The 20,276-nt window shown below is 33.2% G+C and overlaps 2 protein-coding genes across 3 annotated transcripts in view; one reads left to right on the top strand and one right to left on the bottom strand.

Annotated features, from left to right (window-relative positions):
• CDC73 (cell division cycle 73) overlaps positions 1-20,276 on the bottom strand; it is a 200,979-nt gene that overhangs the window by 83,021 nt on the left and 97,682 nt on the right. The gene's annotated exons all lie outside the window — the stretch shown is intronic.
• On the top strand, positions 2,500-12,120 carry B3GALT2 (beta-1,3-galactosyltransferase 2). Its single transcript, XM_077157293.1, has 2 exons — positions 2,500-3,108; positions 7,489-12,120. Exon 2 carries the CDS (start codon positions 7,614-7,616, stop codon positions 8,877-8,879), a length of 1,266 nt encoding a protein of 421 aa, XP_077013408.1. The 5' UTR covers positions 2,500-3,108; positions 7,489-7,613; the 3' UTR covers positions 8,880-12,120.

Genomic DNA, 20,276 nt, shown 5'->3' with positions numbered 1-20,276 from the left:
TATGACAAAAGAGACTTGTCACATTTACTGAGTTAGTTTAAACCATAGAATTCAGACTTTAAAAGAAACTAAACTAACATGTATAAGCTTGTCTGTCATAAGACTGCAGTTTCTCTTGGTTAGAGAACATGTAGGTTTGCTAGGAAAAGTCATTAGAACTTTTATCTCATGTCTGCTTTTGTTTTTCTGTACTTTATGTAAAGTTCTTAACCAGGCAAACTTAAGAAACAGGTTGCAGGTGTTTTTAAAGGTTTGAAGTAATTTCTGTATTAGGTACATAGGTACCTTTTGTTAGTAGTTTTAGAGAGTCTCTTCTGCTATATAAACACTGTCCCATAGTTGAAACAAGCATAGTTGAGACAAAAGCCCTCCAGAAATTCAGGGCCTCAGTCCAATATTGGAGGGAACAACTAATGGGCAGGTTATCCATGGAGTTCTATTAACAGGCAAGATACATAATAAATCTGGTGGGGCACTGAAAGAGAGTTCAATCAAAAGAGCTGGCAAAAAAAATTGTATTTCCTCCCCTGGAGGAAAGGGTAGGGAATGGGTCTAATTCATTGTATTCCCAGCATTTAATAAACTGTGCCTACATGCAAATGTTGGCATATGGTAGTCCTCAATATGTATTTGCTGAACAAGTAAGTAAAGCAAAAATATAATTTTATACTATAAAATTCATATTTTATAATATTAAAATTTTATTTTATATTCTAAAAATCCATTTGTAAGTCTAGCTATGATTTCTGGATATGCTATGCCAGTGCTATAAAAAAGTTCCCATAATTTTTCCAGCATTATGATCATAATGGTTAAGTACAGAGCCTATGGACTCAGAAAATCTTGCTGTAATTCCCAGCTTGGCTTCCTTTCTCATCACTAATTAACTGGTATTTGGGCTAACTATTTAACTACTCTAGTAACTAGTTCATCAGCTTTAAAATGAGTAGTCCAATAATAAATTTACTATAAGAAAAAAGTCATTTATAAAACAGCTCAGGCAGGCTTAACATGCAGCCTGACTTTGGGTAAACAATAAATAAATGGTAACCTGATGCTATCTGCATAATCAAATAATCAAATACTATAGAAGCAATCATTAGTAAAGACTGATCTAAAAAATCCATGTCTACAAGCTTTGGAGAATACCTAAGTATTATGCTGCTATCTAAATGTATCTTATTTAAACAAAAAAAAAAAAAAAAAGAAGAGTGGTAGGCATTTTAGTATGGTGATATCAGGACTAAAGCCAAGAAACCTAAGTTTAGTCCTGTCCTTTAACACTTGGAAAAAGCCAAGCTCTAGGCCTCATGTTTCCTATTTATAAAATTCTTAATATTCCTGTTAGCATTTCTAGAAAAGTCACATATACTTCTAAAATACAGAATCACAAGACTTCTAAAATTACAAAGTATTTTCATCACCTAGATGCAAAAATACGAGGACAAAAAGTAAACAAACATTAAATAAAATTTAACAGCAATTACTAGAAGACATGGGCAAGATGAAGAGCATACGTGACTACAAACACAACAGCTTAAGCTCCAAAATTTTAGATTTTCAGATGTTAATTGCTAATTAAAATCAATAATTAAGTCTGTATTTTTTTAAATGACACTGTCAGAGTGCTTTACAGAAAACAATGAGCAAGGTACCAGGATGCCCAGGACACTAACCATACAAACAAACGTTTTAGAAGGCTCTAATACCTACTGCAGAATCTGTATAATGGCAAGTTACCATCCTGAAATATTCAGATAAGTATAATTAGTAAAACCTCATTACTCACCCAGACGATTCTGTATAAGTATGCTATATCTACAATATCACTTTGTTGAAATCTCTCATACATGTACTTTAATGAAAAGGAGAAATAAAAGAAAAATACGGACATGAAGAAGAGATTAAAAAATAGTTTCTCTACCTCAAGAGCACTAGAAACCACATAAAAGCAAAAAAGAAGTAGGTTGTATCACACCACATGTCACCAGGGCAATCCACGACTGCTGATTTATATAAATGCCAGAGAACAGGGAGAAAAATCCAAGTTACAGATAAAAGATAAACGGTTTATGAGTCTTACTGGATATTAGTAAAACAGGAACAATTTGAGAAAAAAGCTTCAAGGAGAAGAGTGCACTGAAAGGGTTAAATTTTACCAAGTTACAGATAGAAGTATTTATTACTTATGCCCTATGAAACATGTAAGAAACATGAAAACCAACATCTAACACTGAAAACATTTATAAAGCCTGTACTTAAGCTTAAAGTGAAAACAGGAAATAAGCTAGAAAAAACATCATAGCCATTCATTTCATAATCATCCCATTTTCGTATTATTCACTCATCACTACACTTGCATTGAATATATATAATTTTGATAGTATAGAAGTAAAATCTCTTAAGCTTCTCCCTACCTTAGGTTTTTAGTCAAAATGAATGCAAACAATCACGTGGGATTCAGCCAAGCAGTGACGTTAAATTCTGCTCTGTCAGAAGAGAGCATCTGTCAAGCCCACATTTAAACTGCTGCCTGCCTGTGCAGCAGCTGAGGAACCGTGGATTTCATATTACAGAAAAGAATCCCAGTAAAACTGCTCAAAATCCTTCTTGCAGCTGCCAGGCAACAACGAAAGACAAGAGGTAAATCCTATTCTTTTCCAATATAACGAAGCACTACATTCTAGCTCTGGCTGCTTTACATTGCAGCTCACTGTTATTACCAGAAATATGGATACTGAGAAGAGAACACAGCACTGCATTGTCCAGCCAGGAAAACAGCAGATGTAGAAAGCTTCAATGCATCAACTATCGGGAAGAGTCAACAGTGCTCCAAACAGAACGGACAACTATCGTTCTTTTGTTTAAAGAGAGAGAGAGAAAGAAAGGAAAAATCTCTGAAGACTAGGACCCATATAAACAAGGAAGGTAACTCGAAGATAAGCAGACAGATGGACACTTTGAATACTGTGAAAAGCAATCGCAGGAGGCAGACTGTTGGGGGATGTGCGCATGTTCGATAGCATCTTTTTAGGCTGAAGTGATGGCGTGCCAAAAGTATTTTCAGTGGGCATGATCCTCTCACCATAAATGGCCTGACCAAGGAAGGTATGTCAAAACCTTGTATATGATGTTCATTTAAATGTCTGTTACCTGTTTAAAGCCGAGGAGGAAATAATATCTGACAAACAAGTTCATACAGTTCATTGCCATTAAAACTATGAAAGGTTTTCTAAAAATATGATTTTTAAATCTGTCATTGTTCAGAAGGCAAGCTGCCACTGCTTTATTCAGTTAACTACATAGCTCGGAGTAATACTGGATTACAGAAATAGAAGAGGGGAAAGGCAAATAGTAACAAGATGTACTTAAAGCACTCTCAGAGAAATTAAACTTAAAAAAAAAAATCTGTAGCCCTCTAAAGAAAATACAGTTATCCCTTAGCAAATTAGGTCAAACTGAATACTTATCAAGTAAATCAAAATGTCCTTAAAAAAAAATGGCTATCTAAAGAGACAATACAGTGAAATTACATTAAATAGTATCAAAGATTATCTTAATATTAAGAGCTTTTTCCAAAGTCCTTTTAAAATAAAATGTTAATATATATAACAAGTCATTTTATTAACAAAATCTTCCCTCCAAGTCATCTTCCCAAATAAACACAATGAACAAAGCCTAGAGAATATCAACAAATTTTAAGTTATTACCAAGCTATAAGAAACCCAAAAGGTAAGCATCGCATAGGATCACATAAGTAGTGTGAGTTTATGCAGAGAATAACACCAAGTAGATTTGCATATTATTACAGTGTCCATGATACAACTTTAAACAAAGAGATATTAATAGTTTCTAAAAATTTCCCCATTTGAAGTGCTGGCCTTTTATTTTAGATAACATACTGTTTTTAAACAGTAAAATCTATGGTTATTCCTGATGATAATTTAAAAATCAAAATTTAAAAACATAATATGAAAATACTCTGAAACAGAAACATCCATGAATAGAAATACAAGGTCAAAAATTAAAGATAAATGTAGCTAGTGTGCTTCCAGGCTATATTAATATGTTGTATCGAATTACTGCCACTATATGTATGTACAGGGCAGAGATAAATCTAATAAACTGTTTTAAAAGGAATCACAGTTATAACATCAACTTAGGGCTCAAGAACCCAAAAGATGTTCCTAAAATTTTTTACAAAGCTATCAAAGATCCTGAATTTTCCTCAATTTCACACACTACTCAAAAGCCTATTATTTAATAACAAAAGGCAAATATTTTTAAGATATACGTAAGCATTTCACTCTAAAATTAAAAAGTGAAAATCACACAAGTTTATCACAAGCCCTATTACTGTTATATCTCATTATCAATTCTCACTCATAGCCATGAATTTTTATTCAAATACAGACTGGTATCAGATAGTATTCAATAACAAAAAATAGGTGGCAGAAACCTTAAGTCCATTTTTAGTGCCTTTATCTCTCAATGTTAGTCACCTATTAAACATTTTTTACAAGCTAGATCATCTCAAAGCAAAAGTGAAGCTATTTTTAATTAAAGCAACATAAATTCATAACTATTCTAATAGACTAAAGATATCAACACTATTAAAAGTAAAATGATAAAAAACAGTGTATGTGTGTGTACAAAGCAACTGAACAGTAATATTGTCCCCCCATGAACTTAAAAGCGTAAGATCTAAACATGTATTAACTTGAAAGTATTATCATAAAAAATTATAATAGATGAATCAGAGCTAATGCTATCCTAAAAAGGTAAAAGTACAAAACCACTCTGAATCCCCAAAATATTACTTTCTTATCTTGTTCCCATATTTCAAGAATTTAAATACAACAGGTACTAACTGGGGAATTATTTTATCATTTAATAAAACGGAAGAACAGTTACTTCAATTGTACTTTCTTTTTAACAGAAAAAAAATAAGTATCTAAGAAACTTTTAATAAGGCATTTTTAAAGACTAGACATATGCACTTAATTTATCGTAAGAGATTAACAAATAGGTATATATGGATTTCAAACATTGGCAGCTTAATATTTACAAATTTTAAATACCAGGAAATTTAAACAAGATGCATGTTGATATCTCTATCACATACTGCTATAAAATCATTAGGACCAAAACCTATGTATTAATGCTAGATTACAACATAAAGTAATTTTTGTCTTCTGTCTCACTGAAATAATTTGGAGATAGCACTTCAAATATATTGTTTTCACAAATACACTACCACTTATGACTACTATGTCTACCTTTATTCAGTTCTGCACTCCTTTATTCATTCATTCAAACATCTGATCTTACATCCATTGCCTCTTAAAACATCAAATTCATATTTTTAAAAGATCTAAATGACTGCACTTCAACCAGATTCCAAACATTATTATATCAACAGAAAGCTGTAAATTTAATTTACACTGCAATGTTTAAAACAGATTATCAAAAAAATTTTAAAAGAAATTTTTGTTTTTTGAAACACATGATCCTTAATTCCTAATAGCTACTTTTTTATTGGGGGGGGGGGGGTTGTTTATAAATACTTTATTTGAAATTAAAAACTCAGAAATAGCTTCTTGGTTTAAACAAAATGGCCAACTATTTACAAAGGAGGGAAAGTAAGTTTCTATATCAGAACACTCAGCATTATTATTCTCAGCTTAGCCATAGCAGAGCTATGTTTAACTTGTACAATGAATAGCCCTGGTCTTCATTATAGTAAAGAACAACTAAATTTCATGTGATTAAAAACTCCATTATTTGTTTTTAACTTCCTAAAACTTAAAGAATCACAGCGTTCATTTCTCTCAAAATGATTAAATAATTCTTTACATTTGAGAAATACCATAACTTGTAAAAGTATTACATAATTTTAGAAACTAGAAATTATCAAACGCTGCTGCCTGTACTTTAACAATTCATTCAAATTCCCACCTACTTGCTCCTCCTAGTGGCTGTTACTAAAATAAGCATTCATTCATGTATACCTAATACCTTCCAAACCAGTATTTCTGAAGTAACTAACATTACATATGTGAATTTTACTTTGTAATTAACCAATTATATAAGGATTTCCATATATATCCTATTATCTTCAAAAAACAATTAAATTTCATCTTAATGTTAAGCAAATTTGTTACTGACCATGAGTTATTCACTATCACAGACTAAATGAACATATAAATTTATATATGTATATAATTTCAAATAAACAAATGTTCCTACATTAATTTTTTAAAATTCGTTGCTTAGTTTTCTTTTGCTTAAAGAAATAATTTTCACAATTAAGAGTTGAAAGAAATTAAAATACACATTTACCAGTCTCCCTTCCAAAAGAATTCTTCCTCTTTTAATGGAATTCAAGCCTCACCCACTTTCTACCCTATGCTTTGGCCCAGAAAAACTAAGAGATGAAAACCATGATCAAGTTTGTGCTATACACAGAAAACCTTGTTCAAAGATAACACAGCCAGTTCTCGATGTGTAGTAAATGAAAACCTCACTGAAATTTTATCGTCTTTTTAAAATCTAAGGCACATCAAAACTTCTAACAATTTATCAAATTCTGTATATGCAAACTGAGAATACAACATAATTCAAGAATCTTGAAAATATGTATTTCTTGAAATTTAAATAATTGGATGTGATTGGAACTACTGCTTATATTTTGTAGGAAATCTGGAAAAGCTGTTAAAAGTAATTCTTTGTTTAATCCTAATGTGAAGACTAAACTGAGAAATATCACAGTGCTCTGTTAGGGCCATAGACAATTAACGATCACTACTTGCTATATTTTGAAATCAATCTTAAGTCTAAGTTAGGACGATGATTTCCTGAATACCTCATATTTGAAGTGAAAAGTTAAAATCAGAAGAGTACTTGAAAATGTTTACCATTTATTATTCTCTAAAAATCCTGCACTAAAGTTACTGGACCCTGAAAATTAATTTTGACAGGTGCATCTTCTCACTGACTTTCTCAACACAGCAGGGGCCAATGGAAACATGCCAAGCAGTGTACTGTGACTAACAGAACTCTGCCATAATCAACCTTGCACCGTCTGTCCCACAACTGATACATGACCATTTTACAAAAAAGGGTGCTGACTGTGTACCATATCACCAATGGTATATCAAATCAATTTTAATTAATGCCTATAAATTTTCCACCTGCTTTAAGGCCTTTTCACATGCTTTCTCAGGAATCCAGTAATATTTCCTTTTCTACAAGCATACAATCTTTAACTTGGGTCAAAACAACAAATGGTCAGAACTACTGAAAAATGAAATAAGTGGGAGAAAATAGTGTTCATTTCACTACAAAGTTATGCTTTTAAAGAAATTAATCCTGCACATTATTAGTTTTGTTAACAAGGGGAAACAAATTATAAGCTTCTAATGTCCCTCTTTCAGGCAGTTTTGTAATATTTAACATTTTGTCAACTTTTATGCTCCATCTCTGTAGAATGACGGCAAGGGACACAACGTGACGAAACTGGAAAATGATTACCAAAGAACAGTACTGATTCAGGAGACGAAAACATCACTAAGCCACCATTTCCTCACATCCCATTACTGGATATTTACAACATGCTTCAGTGGAGAAGAAGACATTGGTGCTTTGCAAAGATGTCCTGGAATGCTAAGAGGTCTCTGTTCCGTACTCATCTTATTGGTGTACTCTCTCTAGTATTTCTTTTTGCTATGTTTTTGTTTTTCAATCATCATGACTGGCTGCCAAGCAAAGCTGGATTCAAAGATAATCCTGTGACATACACTTTCCGAGGATTTCGTTCTACAAAAAGTGAGACAAACCACAGCTCCCTTCGGAATATTTGGAAAGAAACTGCTCCTCAAACTCTACGACCTCAAACGGCAACTAATTCCAATAACACAGACCTGTCACCACAAGGAGTTACAGGGTTGGAGAATACACTTAGTGCCAATGGAACCATTTACAATGAAAAAGGTACTGGATATCCAAATTCTTATTTCAAATATATTATCAATGAGCCTGAAAAATGCCAGGAGAAAAATCCTTTTCTAATACTACTAATAGCTGCAGAACCCGGACAAATAGAAGCTAGAAAAGCTATTCGGCAAACTTGGGGCAATGAAAGCCTAGCACCTGGTATTCAAATCACACGCATATTTCTGTTGGGCATAAGTATTAAGCTAAATGGCTACCTTCAGCATGCAATACTGGAAGAAAGCAGACAACATCATGATATCATTCAACAGGAATATTTAGACACATACTACAATTTGACCATTAAAACACTAATGGGGATGAACTGGGTTGCAACATACTGTCCACATATTCCATATGTTATGAAAACTGACAGTGACATGTTTGTCAACACTGAATATTTAATACATAAGTTACTGAAGCCAGATCTGCCTCCTAAACATAACTATTTTACTGGTTACCTAATGAGAGGATATGCACCCAATCGAAACAAAGATAGCAAGTGGTACATGCCACCAGACCTCTATCCAAGTGAGCGCTACCCTGTCTTCTGTTCTGGAACTGGTTATGTTTTTTCTGGAGATTTGGCAGAAAAGATATTTAAAGTTTCTTTAAGTATCCGTCGTTTGCACTTGGAAGATGTGTATGTGGGGATCTGTCTTGCCAAGTTGAGAATTGATCCTGTGCCCCCTCCCAATGAGTTTGTATTCAATCACTGGCGAGTTTCTTATTCAAGCTGTAAATACAGCCACCTAATTACCTCTCATCAGTTCCAGCCTAGTGAACTGATAAAATACTGGAACCATTTGCAACAAAATAAGCACAACGCCTGTACCAATGCAGCAAAAGAAAAGGCAGGGAGGTATCGCCATCGTAAACTACACTAGAAAAGACAATTTTTTCAAATGTGCAACCTGTAAATATTGCTAAAAGCATGTATAGTTAAAACTGATACATCCATAGGACAAGTTTTAGTTAAAACTCATCATGTAAAGGAGTTCAAGAAATATTTTTTTAATTTCTGAAGAGGGCAATTCTTAACAACTAACATTATATATCAAAAAGGTATCCCAAAAGAATCTATAAAAACTGTATGAAGGGACTCCATGTATTAACATGCAAATGACAAGCATGCATACATCAATGGTTCAATCCTTATTTTAGACACCAATAAAATATATTTGCATTTTATTTTCCACTATTTCAGAAATGGAGAGAGTCAAAAGATTTAGTTTTAGTTTTTCATTTCAATACACAATTTAAATGTAAATAAAACATTACCATCAATTTTAAGGAAACTTTGTAACTGTGCAAAGGACAAAATTTCTGACCTGACTATTCTAGAGTTCTCAAACTATATTCCATGCAATAAGATTTAGTTATTTCACAAACAAATCTATAAAGTTCAGATGTTTCAACAATGCAGTTCTCATCTAAATATTTACTTTTTTAAAGTAACTGAGATTCCTTTCATTAATACTTACATTTATTGGGGAAAATTTTTTTGACAAGACGTGATAAAATATGAAAAATCAATGTGTCTCAGGCTCAAGTTTTTATTAAAAAGTTATAAAATGTTTCAAAACAGTCAAATTTTGAGTCCTCATTGGTGTGGAGGGCCAAACTAGTATTTCAATGAGCTATTCAATTAAATCAGATACTTTGCTCTTTTATAGAGTACCACCATTTAACTTCAAGTATATCTGACTGTAAAAATATATCATGTTCCTCTAACTGAGCAAGAGCAGTCACTTAGAGGCACAAAGAGGATGTACTGATGAAAAAAGATAAAGGATAAAGAGAACAACAGCAGTTTCATTCAATACATTTTAAGGATGCATGTCTGCCAAACTGCAACATATGGGAAGTTTATTTCCTGACAGCAGGTGTACACATGCCAATACTTAATTTATGGCACCTATTTCTTTGTTTGAGTGCCAAGTTTACAAACCTGCAATTTTTAGTTTGGCAATGGGAACTATTCTGCATCACCACTTAAAAACTTTTTTTGAAGGTGGGAAAGGCTATGAATGTTTGATGAACACTTGATTCTAGGATGAACAATGTATATGATGCACTTTTATCCGGTTTTTAATAAAAAAATAAGGTAAACAAAAAAAAATCTTCCTGAGTGTTATGGTACAGATATTTTCACAGTGATTTTGTTTGACTCCACACAAATTTTGAAATCAAGAAATACTAGCCCACTAACTTAAAAATAATTTTTAAAAGATAAGTGTATAAATTTATCAACTTTAATTTAGGCAGGATATTACTTAACATAATAACAACAATTTTTATCCCAAATCACCAGAACAGAACTATAACATTTGTTAAAGCTGAAAGTCTCAGAAACCATTTAATAAAGAACTTAATATGCTGAATTCTTACACTCAATTTATCTACCATTTTTAAATCAGTGACCTAAGCATTCTATTATACCTATAGTAATTCTGAAAGCTGACCTATATAACACTCTATAGTTCTCAGTTCAAATCTATTTTTTCACTTAATTTATTTTATAAGGACTACAGAATGACCAAAATTATTAAATAAAAGCCACATAAAAGGATAATATGAAATCAGATAAATTAGTTGATAAAAGACAAAAAGGAAACCTTCCCTCAATATAGAATTACTTCAGAAGTAAAAGAACGGGGAGAGGATATATGCACACAAGGAGAGACAGACCCAAGTTCTAGTTGTCCAAAATATGATTACTGCAAGATCTTTAAAAGATCATTTTTCCTTCTTGAAAAATTCAGGTTTAAAAAACGACTTAGGCAGAAACAATTCTTGACAGATACCTCAATTCCTCCTATTCAGGCATCAATTAAAAATTATTCCATTATTCCTGATAATACAATCTTAAAAAAAATGGTAGACTGATTACACTATAACTCTCAAAAGATAATGGATCAATCAGTAAAGTTTCTCAGTACTTTTTAAAATTCTTATTTAAAAATAAATATTCTATTATTAATCTGTTTTTGACCTTCCACTCTCAGCAGTATATGTGTTGATTTCTTGAAGAAAATAAGCTGCTATTTAAACATCTCAAGTGTTTACTATGCCTTCTTCATGCCCTATACTTTGTAATTTTATTATATCTGAAAATAAAATTTTAAATGGTAACACAGTATTTGGTAAAGAAAAAAAATCACAGGAATGACAACCACGTAATCTCATGTTCAAACAAATTTTCAGTAAATATATTGGAAGATGAAAAATGTCACTTTATACTTATACTAACTTATTGTGATTAAAATTTAGGGTGACAAAATTCTAATTCAACCAAATAATTTAGATTTCTCCTCATCCCTTTACATATATCATTTACGATCTCAACTAGAATCTTATTAATAGATATTTCCAACAATCTTACAAAAATAATACAAGTAACAGCAGCATGAATGATTTACTGATTGAGCAAGCACTGTGTGCCTGGCTCTGTGCTAAATCATTTTACATGAATTATTTCATATGATCTTTATAAACAACAGTAAGTGAAAGGAAAGAAATACTCATTGTAAGAGGTTAAATACCTAAGATTGTAAAGCATAAAGCAGCAGGGTTTCATTTCAAAGACAATGCTGATAACCATTAACCTATTCTGATATATACATCTCACATATGACACCTGAAAAAAGTCTAAAAAACTAAGCAAAATCAGCCTGTCTCCTGTTCTCCCATTCTCTGCCTGAGTTGCAAATCTCTGCTAGGGCCTGGAGGTTTCAGAGCCATTTTCAAACACTGGGAACCTGATGTTGGATGCAAATAAAGAAAAGGGAAGGAGAAGAATTCTATTAGCTCTTATCCTTAGTTGTGGATGTCTGGTAAAAAGCATGTGCATACTGCTTATCTCTTGCTCCTCTGGCACTGAGGCACATCTGTAAAAGGAATGCAAATGGCACCTAGAAATTATAAAAGGTGTTGCTTTTGAAGTACAATTAATTTTTAATAGACAAAAATGGTATTACATTTACTCACTGTACTGTTTAGTCACCACTGATGTGTGGTGAGGTAGTAAGCAAAAAAATAAAATACCCCACCATACATACATTTCTAGGATATTGCACAGAATACTGAAATATCCATTAAGTTATACTCTGAGAGGAGTGTCTACTAAATACTAGAAAGAGACACTTTCAGTTTCAGGGAGAATCTTGTCAGTATTGCACTCCCCTAACATCCTCCCACCCTCCATCAAATACGAAGTAACTATAAAACCTTAATGGTCTCAAGACATAATTTTCTAGAGGAGGAAGAAAAAACATTTACACTGATATCTACACTGAATTTTTTCCTCTCCCTTTCCCAAAGCAAATGGCTGAGCTAAAACACAACTGGAACTAAAGCATCCAATTGCCTCAGTATATTTATTAATACAAATATTTCAACTTCAAGCTGAATTCTACAGACTCTACATTTCAATCTCACTTTAAACAGTATCTTCAATATTTACAAAAAATGAAAATAGGGCAACAGCAGCATAAAAACTAAATACTAAATGAGAGAAAGCAATAACTACATAAATGTTAAAGTCACGCTTTTATAAATGAATTTTCAATTGAATGTGCTTAAAAGATAACTAATTCGCAGAATATAATAAAACTAAGGGCCATTTGCTTCACTGTCACAACTACAAAGTCTGATTACAGATAATATACGGGAACTAACATGAGGCTCTGATGGCAATGAAAATTTTCTTATATACTGAGGGTATGAAGTAAGTTAATAAAATCAAATTTTAACCATCTTGATAGATTACCTTAAAGGGGATTAATAAAACATTTTCCCCACCTACAAATTTTAAACATTACTCTTTAAAAAATTAAAAATAGAAGGAATAACTGGATCAATATTCTATTACCCAAAATCATACTTAATTGGCAGACAAAATTCAGAATAGAAATAAAAATGCTCATTAAGCCTGTAATTAGATATTGTTTTATGATTTAACAATAGTTTTCAAACTAATTTCTCCAGGTGCTTACATAATAACTAGTGAAACCAAAGGGTGGTACTCTAGAGTTCTGCCCCTACTTTAATGGCATTGGTGATGTTATGTTTTATATGAAGGGGTTCTAGTTCATTTCAAAGAGGGATTCCATTGCTAAAAAAAAAAAAAGAAAGAAAATTGGGGAACTACCTCAAAGACTGTTAAAATGAAACAGGAATGACTACAGAAAAGAAAAAAGAAGTGTTTTTCATGTATGTGTAGAAAACCCAACAGAATCAACTGATTCAAAGAGCAAAAAGAACCAGAAAAATCAGTCAAAAGCCAGATTAAAATACTAAAATATGTACAGAAAAAACTAATTCACAACCACAAAATTTTCTTAAGAATAAATAATCACAATAAAAAATAAATGTAGAAAACTACATTTCCATGCAAAAAACTAAATTTTACTGAGATAATAATTGGGACCAAAAAAAGACCATTTTTTAGGTACATTAAAAATGGAAATCCTTCCCCAATTAACTCTTTCCCAATGTTTTGTTCATCTGCATTTTCTGAATTCTCTGGGAAAAAAATCCTTATAAATGTATATAGGGTCAGGGTAAGCACAGTCAAATCCTTTTTGTTTGTCATTTTTTAAGTTTTTAGTGTGGGGGTTTGGAAATCACAAAATTATTATAATGTTAAATATGGAAATATAATTATCAATAACTACGAAAATACTAAAAATAATGATAATGAAGAACTTAATACAGAGCAACAACAATTATTGTGTGAAATAACACATGAATTAGGCATCAAATCAAGAAAAATAAAGATGTGAAAATGACCCTAATATTTCTAATAACTCAGTATCATGAACGCATTAGGATTTAATACATCATTTCAATATTTCATTGTTCAACAAAACTACTAGCTAATCCTTGGAAATTAATATTTAGGAGTCAAGTTAAGTCCTCATATTATTTATTTATACTACTATAAAAATAAATCTCAGGTGGAGCCAAGTAAGAACAATACTGTGCTGGTAACTAGCAAAATCCTCTGTGTCAAATACTGTTAAACATTTATGTGGAGGTAAGGAATCACCATTTAATTAATTATAGAGGGAGAAGGACTTTCAAAGTACAAAGCCAGAGAAAGAAATCAAGCAAGAAAAGATAAACAGAATAACATTTACATAAAGAAAATTAACTTCCACCACATATAAAATGCACACTGTAAACTGAGGAAATATTTACAATAATTAACAGCAAGATAATATCCTTGATACAAAGGATTCTTATGAAGCAGTAAGAAGTCATTGATACTCCAATAGAATATTGAAAATTTGACCAGAAATCCTAAAAACTAAATCACAATAATAAAATCATCCAATAAATAAATTATTCAGCCTCAATGGCAGTCTTATAAATGCTCTTAGAAACTATGTCCCATCCTTACCTATCAAACTGGGATATATTTTTAAAAATCATAGACTATGCAGATATAGAAAATTGCGAAGTTCCATGTGCACTGCCAATGGTAGACTAAATTGGTACAGTCTTTTTAAAAACAGTTTTAAAATACGCAACATGAGCCCTTGAACTATTAGTCCACAACTAAAAATCTATAACAAGGTAATAATCAGGAAAATAAAACACAGAAAATATTTTACATTTCCAAAACAGAGATGAAATAAACTATAGTAGAGTTACTGGAAAATTATAATCACTTAAAAATGAAATTCAAAGACTATTTAATAACATGGAAAAGCACTCAACGATAGTTAAGCAAAAAAAATAATCAAGATACAAAACAATGTACAGTGTGGTCTCTATTCTATAACCATATACCAAAATATAAAATTAAATAAACAGCAAAAAACTGAAGAGTAATGATCTCTGGTTGACAGAATAATGGCTATTTTCCTTCTCATATTCTTTTGCATTTTCAAATTTTTGTGCATTTACACTCAAAGTAAAATAAGGTCATTAACAAGCTAATGAGAATTACGTTAAAGTTTGGACTTTAATATAACTTGTGAAATTGGCAAATATTTACTGTGTTCACTAAATTCACTCATCAAATAAATAAATGTCAAATATTTTAAAGAATTTCTAAATATTTATGATAATCAACATTTTAACAAAGTTGCCAGACTAGAAGATCTTTAAGGGATACTTTTTTCACTCATCCAATATTTATTGAAAGTTTACTATTTCCAGTATAGGCACTGGCACTGTAATGAAAGACAAGATATGATGTGTCTCTAATAAACGATGTTTGATAACCATGGTTATCCATGGTTGGATGAAGAAAGACTGGATCTGTTCTTCACCAATCTATCAGAATAGCTTCTGCATGGATCAAATATCTAAATGTAAACAACAAAACAGTTCTATGAAGAGAATATGTGAATTCCTTTAAACTTGGGGGAGGAGTAAACTTTTCTAATTATGACAAAATTCTGAAGCAAAAGATTTATAAACAGATTACATAATTTGAAAACAAAACATGGCAATAGAAACACCAACAAAATCAGAAGATAAATGATAAGCTTGGAAAAGAAATTTGCAACCTATAAAGATTCATATTCCCAATATGTTATAATGAGAAAGAGACAGAAAAAAACATTCTAACAGAAAAACGGGTAAAAAATTATTTAATAGACAGTTAACAGAGAAAGAATGATATGGCTCCTAAACATGATCAACCTTGGTCGCAATAAGAGAAATACAAATAAAACTTCACTGAAAAAGCATTCTTCAGCTATTAAATTAGCAAAACATTAAGTCTAATACCATATTCTATTCAGAAACCTGTGGGGAAAGAAACACACTAATATATACTGGTGGGGATGCAAATGGTACAACTCTTAATGGAGGGGAATTCACTAACATCCAGCAAAATTACATAAGCAACTATCCTTTACCCAGAAATCCTGCATCAATGAATTTCTCCCCAAAATACACTGATAACAGTATGAAATAAAATATGCATAAGACTAAATAAAAACAGACATATTTTATAGTAGCAGAAGAAAAGAAACAATCTAAATGTCCATCTATATGGGATTGGGACCATATTCAGGCTGAATATTCGTACTGGAATATAGTCTAAGGAAAAAAAATGCATTCATCTATCTTATAGCAAATAGTAATATTAGAATTGTTATTTTGAAATTAAACAGAGCAAACAAAAATCACACGAAGATGTTTCAAAACAAAACATTTAGTCTCAGAAGAAAGAGATACAAGTACAAAACCAACAAATTTAAGGAAAAAACTATAATTTTGAATTTACATAAAAAATAACAACACAAATATAATGAGATTATCTCTCATTAAAAAAGAAAAATAAATTTCCTACTGAAAATACCAGAGAGACACAAAGTGAAACAATAGCAAAGAACACTCTAAACATGACAACTGTAGTCTCTAAATATCACTGACTAAAAAAAGAACAACAAATCTTTGTAGAAATGGTTAATTTCAGTTCTAGGTCAGAGAATACACTAGATGAGCACATGCAAAATCAAAGCAGCATTAGCAGACTAATGAAGTCATGTTGAAACTTTGTAAGGGTCCCAACTGGTCTAAAAGAGGTAATTTGGGCAACAAAATAGATTTTAACTAAAATGAACTGAAAAACAAATATATAAAAATCTTCAAGTTCACAATGACGATAACAAAAAATCCTGGCCCCCAATGGAGGAAGCAAAGAAACCAACTTTCAAACTGACAAATAAAGGAAAAAAGAATATGGTCACCATTTTGTAGCTTCAGTTGAACCAGCAAGGGAAAGGGGAAAAAAAAAGCAGTTACAATAAAATGTGATGGAATTTTGACAGGTGAGGCAGAGAATCTTTCAGAGTCCTTCCAAGCTGCTCATTTTATAACGTAAATAATTTAGATTAAGAATATTCTATTGATGTTCTGTAAAAACCTATGCTTAAAGTGCCTAAGCACTAAAATAGGTACAGAAAGCAAACTTAATTGAATAAAAATAAAATATATTACTTATTCTAAAGGATGCCACCATATAACCATAAATGGGTGATGATAATAATGAGTACAGGTGGACTGATTATACACACACATTTTGGGGGGAGAGGAGATAAGCGCTTGGATGAGAAGTATGGGGAAAGCTGAGCATCAGAAAAGGAAAAACAGCAATCAAATCTGGATTACCATTATGCCTCAACTGGAAGAGAGTAGAAAATTTCTTCGCAGAACTAAGAAACTTTACAAAAAGCCCTGGCTTGAATCACTGTTAAAAACACACAGCCCACTTCAGTCAGGATCCTGTTTTCCCAGAGGCCAGTGAAAGGGATGACAAGGGGGCAGCTGGCCTGGCTGCTCACCCAGCCTGACAACCAGGGATGGGTCTACGTCATACCCATAAGGATAGGTATATGTCAGCTGAGCTGCTGGCCAGGCGGTTCTGCAAAACCAGACTTCTGGACCTGACTCCTGAGAAAGCAGACAAACCTGGCAGGGTGTCCCTCCCATATACTAACTTGTCTGTACTCGCAGATAATTTCTGCCTTCATGGACTTGATTTGCAGGCAATTCAAAGGCTCTTAATACAAGGATTACAATAGGTTTTCTGTGTGATACACATGCGCATGGTGCATTTGTGTCAAACCATCTATATGCATGATTTCATGAGAACATGATTCCACAAGTGAGTGATTCCACGAGTAAGTGATTTCACGAGAAAGTGATTCCACGAGCAGGAGATTCCATAAGTGATTCCATGAGAATGTGATTTCATGAATCAGTGATTCCACGATAATGTGACCACACAAGGAGGAGATTCCATTAGTGAATGATTCCACGAGCAGGGGAAATTACAAGAACATGACCCCATGAGTGTATGATTCCATGAGCACGCGATTCCATGAGCAGGCGATCCTATGAACAGGTGACTCTATGAGTGAGTAATTCTGTGAGTGAGTGATTCTACAAGTGGCTGATTGCACATGTGAATGATTCCATGAGAATATGTTTCCATGAGCAGGAGATTCCATGAACAGGACAATCCACAAGTGGGTGATTCCATGAGAATGTGATTCCACAAGAGAGTGTTTTCATGAGCAGGAGATCCCTTAAGAACATGATTCCATGAGCAGGTGATTCCATGAGTAAGTGATTACACAAGTTGGAGATTCCACGAATGAGTGATTTCCATGAGTGGGTTATTCCATGAGTGGGTGATCCATGAGCAGGAGAGTCCATAGTGGGTGATTCCAAGAGTGGGTGATCCCACGAGAAGGTGATTCCATGGGCGATCATCCCACAAGTGGGTGATCCCATGAGCGGGTCATCCCATGAGTGGGTCATCCCACAAGTGGGTGATTCCATGAGCAGGCGATTTCACGAGTGGGTGATTCCACACAGTGTAACAGAGGCTCATCCTTCTCTCGGCATCTATTCACCATCTGCTCATTTTACTTTTCCAGCTTTCACTACTGAAGTTTTCTTTTGCCAAAAGTGTAAGCAGCCCACAAGCTCAAGTTTAGGATATCATCTCTGTTTATTCTTTTCTTCCTGAGGCATCTTCCTGGCCAGCTGCTGAGCTGCCACGTCAGGAGCTTACCACCCCTGCTGGCTACCAGCCCTGTGTCCCGCTGCCATCCCCCAGGTTGCACCAGCCCTGTCTGCTGCCTGCACTCACAGCCTTCCACGTCCTACTCCCTCGCTGCCCTCTTCTGACCATGCATCCAGGGCAGTGGCACCACCGGTAAATGGGTGTTTGTGCGTCCACCATTTGGGCTCAGGGCTGTCGTGCAGGTTCTTCCTAGAAACACCGCCTCACCCCTCCTAAGTCTGCAGTCTCTGACCTCTCCGCTCTCCACTTCCAAGCCTCTCCTACACCCAGGAAGTCTGTAAGAATCAGAACTATTCTTCTTGGAGGAAGTTTTGGCAGCTAAGTTACATGTATCTTTTTTTTTTTTTTTTTTTTTTTTTGCATGGGCAGGCACTGGGAAACAACCCGGGTTCTTTGGTATGGCAGGCGAAAACTGCCTGCTGAGACATCGTGGCCTGCCCAGTTACATGTATTTTTAAAAACATAGTTTTGTACTTTTATAAAGAATAATGACCTTTTACTATTTGTGGAAGTAATATCTGCATATTACAGAAAACTATGGCACTAAGGGAAAAAAAAAAAGCACAGAGCCCAGATCTGATAAAAATGAACTACTTATTTATTAAGTTAGAAAAAAATCGGGAAACAGATTAAAACCCTACTTCTAAAATATATTAGAGTTTCAACAGGTGGATATGGTATACTGCTAAAAACTGAATAATAGTGATTAGTTAAAATTCTAGAAAATTCCTAGAACTGGCAAATGTACTTCGGGAAGGTACCCTGTCCTCAATTTGGGAAGTTTTAGTAAGACTGAAAATCAAGGTACCATGTCTTGTTTTCATCAAGCTAAGATGATCAGACTTTCTCTTGTAGTAATCTGAATCTTAAGGGCAACACACACATACATACATACAAACACACATGGACACACACAGAGTTTTCAATTAACATTCATTAAATATAACCCACAATACAAGGTATTTCTATGTCTCTACACTTCTGCTGAACAGTAAGTATTTTTAAATTCAAATTATCTTCTCTCATACCCAAATCTGGTATTCTTTCAGCAAATCCTATCACACTAAATGGCTATCCCTAGATGACTACCCACATCACAATACCAGGTGTCATCCTTGCCACCTCCTTCCACCCATATCCTTCTATCACAAAGACTTGGATTCCTAAAGGAATTCAACCACTTCTCTTCATCTTACCACTATCCTTCCCTCTAATACAGTATCTCATTTGAACTACTGCAGTAACTTTTCAACCAATTTCCTCATATCCAGGCAATATGTACCCATATTATATCCAGAATGGTACTTTCAAGTAAATCATATCATCCTTCTACTTCAATGGCTTCCCACACTTCTTTTTTTAAATGCAATTTTATTCAGAAATATTTACACACCAAATAATCCATCCAAAGCATACAATCAATGGCTCGCAGTATCACATATAGTTGTCATTCATCATCACAATTTTAGAACATTTTCATTACTCCAAGAAAAAAATAAAAATAAAGAACACCCAAATCATTCCAGACCACTTATCCTCCCTCTTATTTATTTATTTTGTCTTTATTATTCATCTGCCCATACACTGAATAAAAGTAGTATTAGTTACCAAGTTTTAACACTCACACAGTCACATGATAAAAGCTATAAAGATTTACAGTTATCATCAAGATAATCCAGTTTACAGGATTACAGTTCAACAGTTTCAGGTATATCCTTCAACCTAT

The sequence above is a fragment of the Tamandua tetradactyla genome, chromosome 4 (genome assembly GCF_023851605.1).
Source record: "Tamandua tetradactyla isolate mTamTet1 chromosome 4, mTamTet1.pri, whole genome shotgun sequence".
NCBI classification, from domain to species: Eukaryota; Metazoa; Chordata; class Mammalia; order Pilosa; family Myrmecophagidae; genus Tamandua; species Tamandua tetradactyla.
Note: the sequence above shows the minus strand (reverse complement) of the source record. Positions and strands in the feature narration are given on the sequence as shown.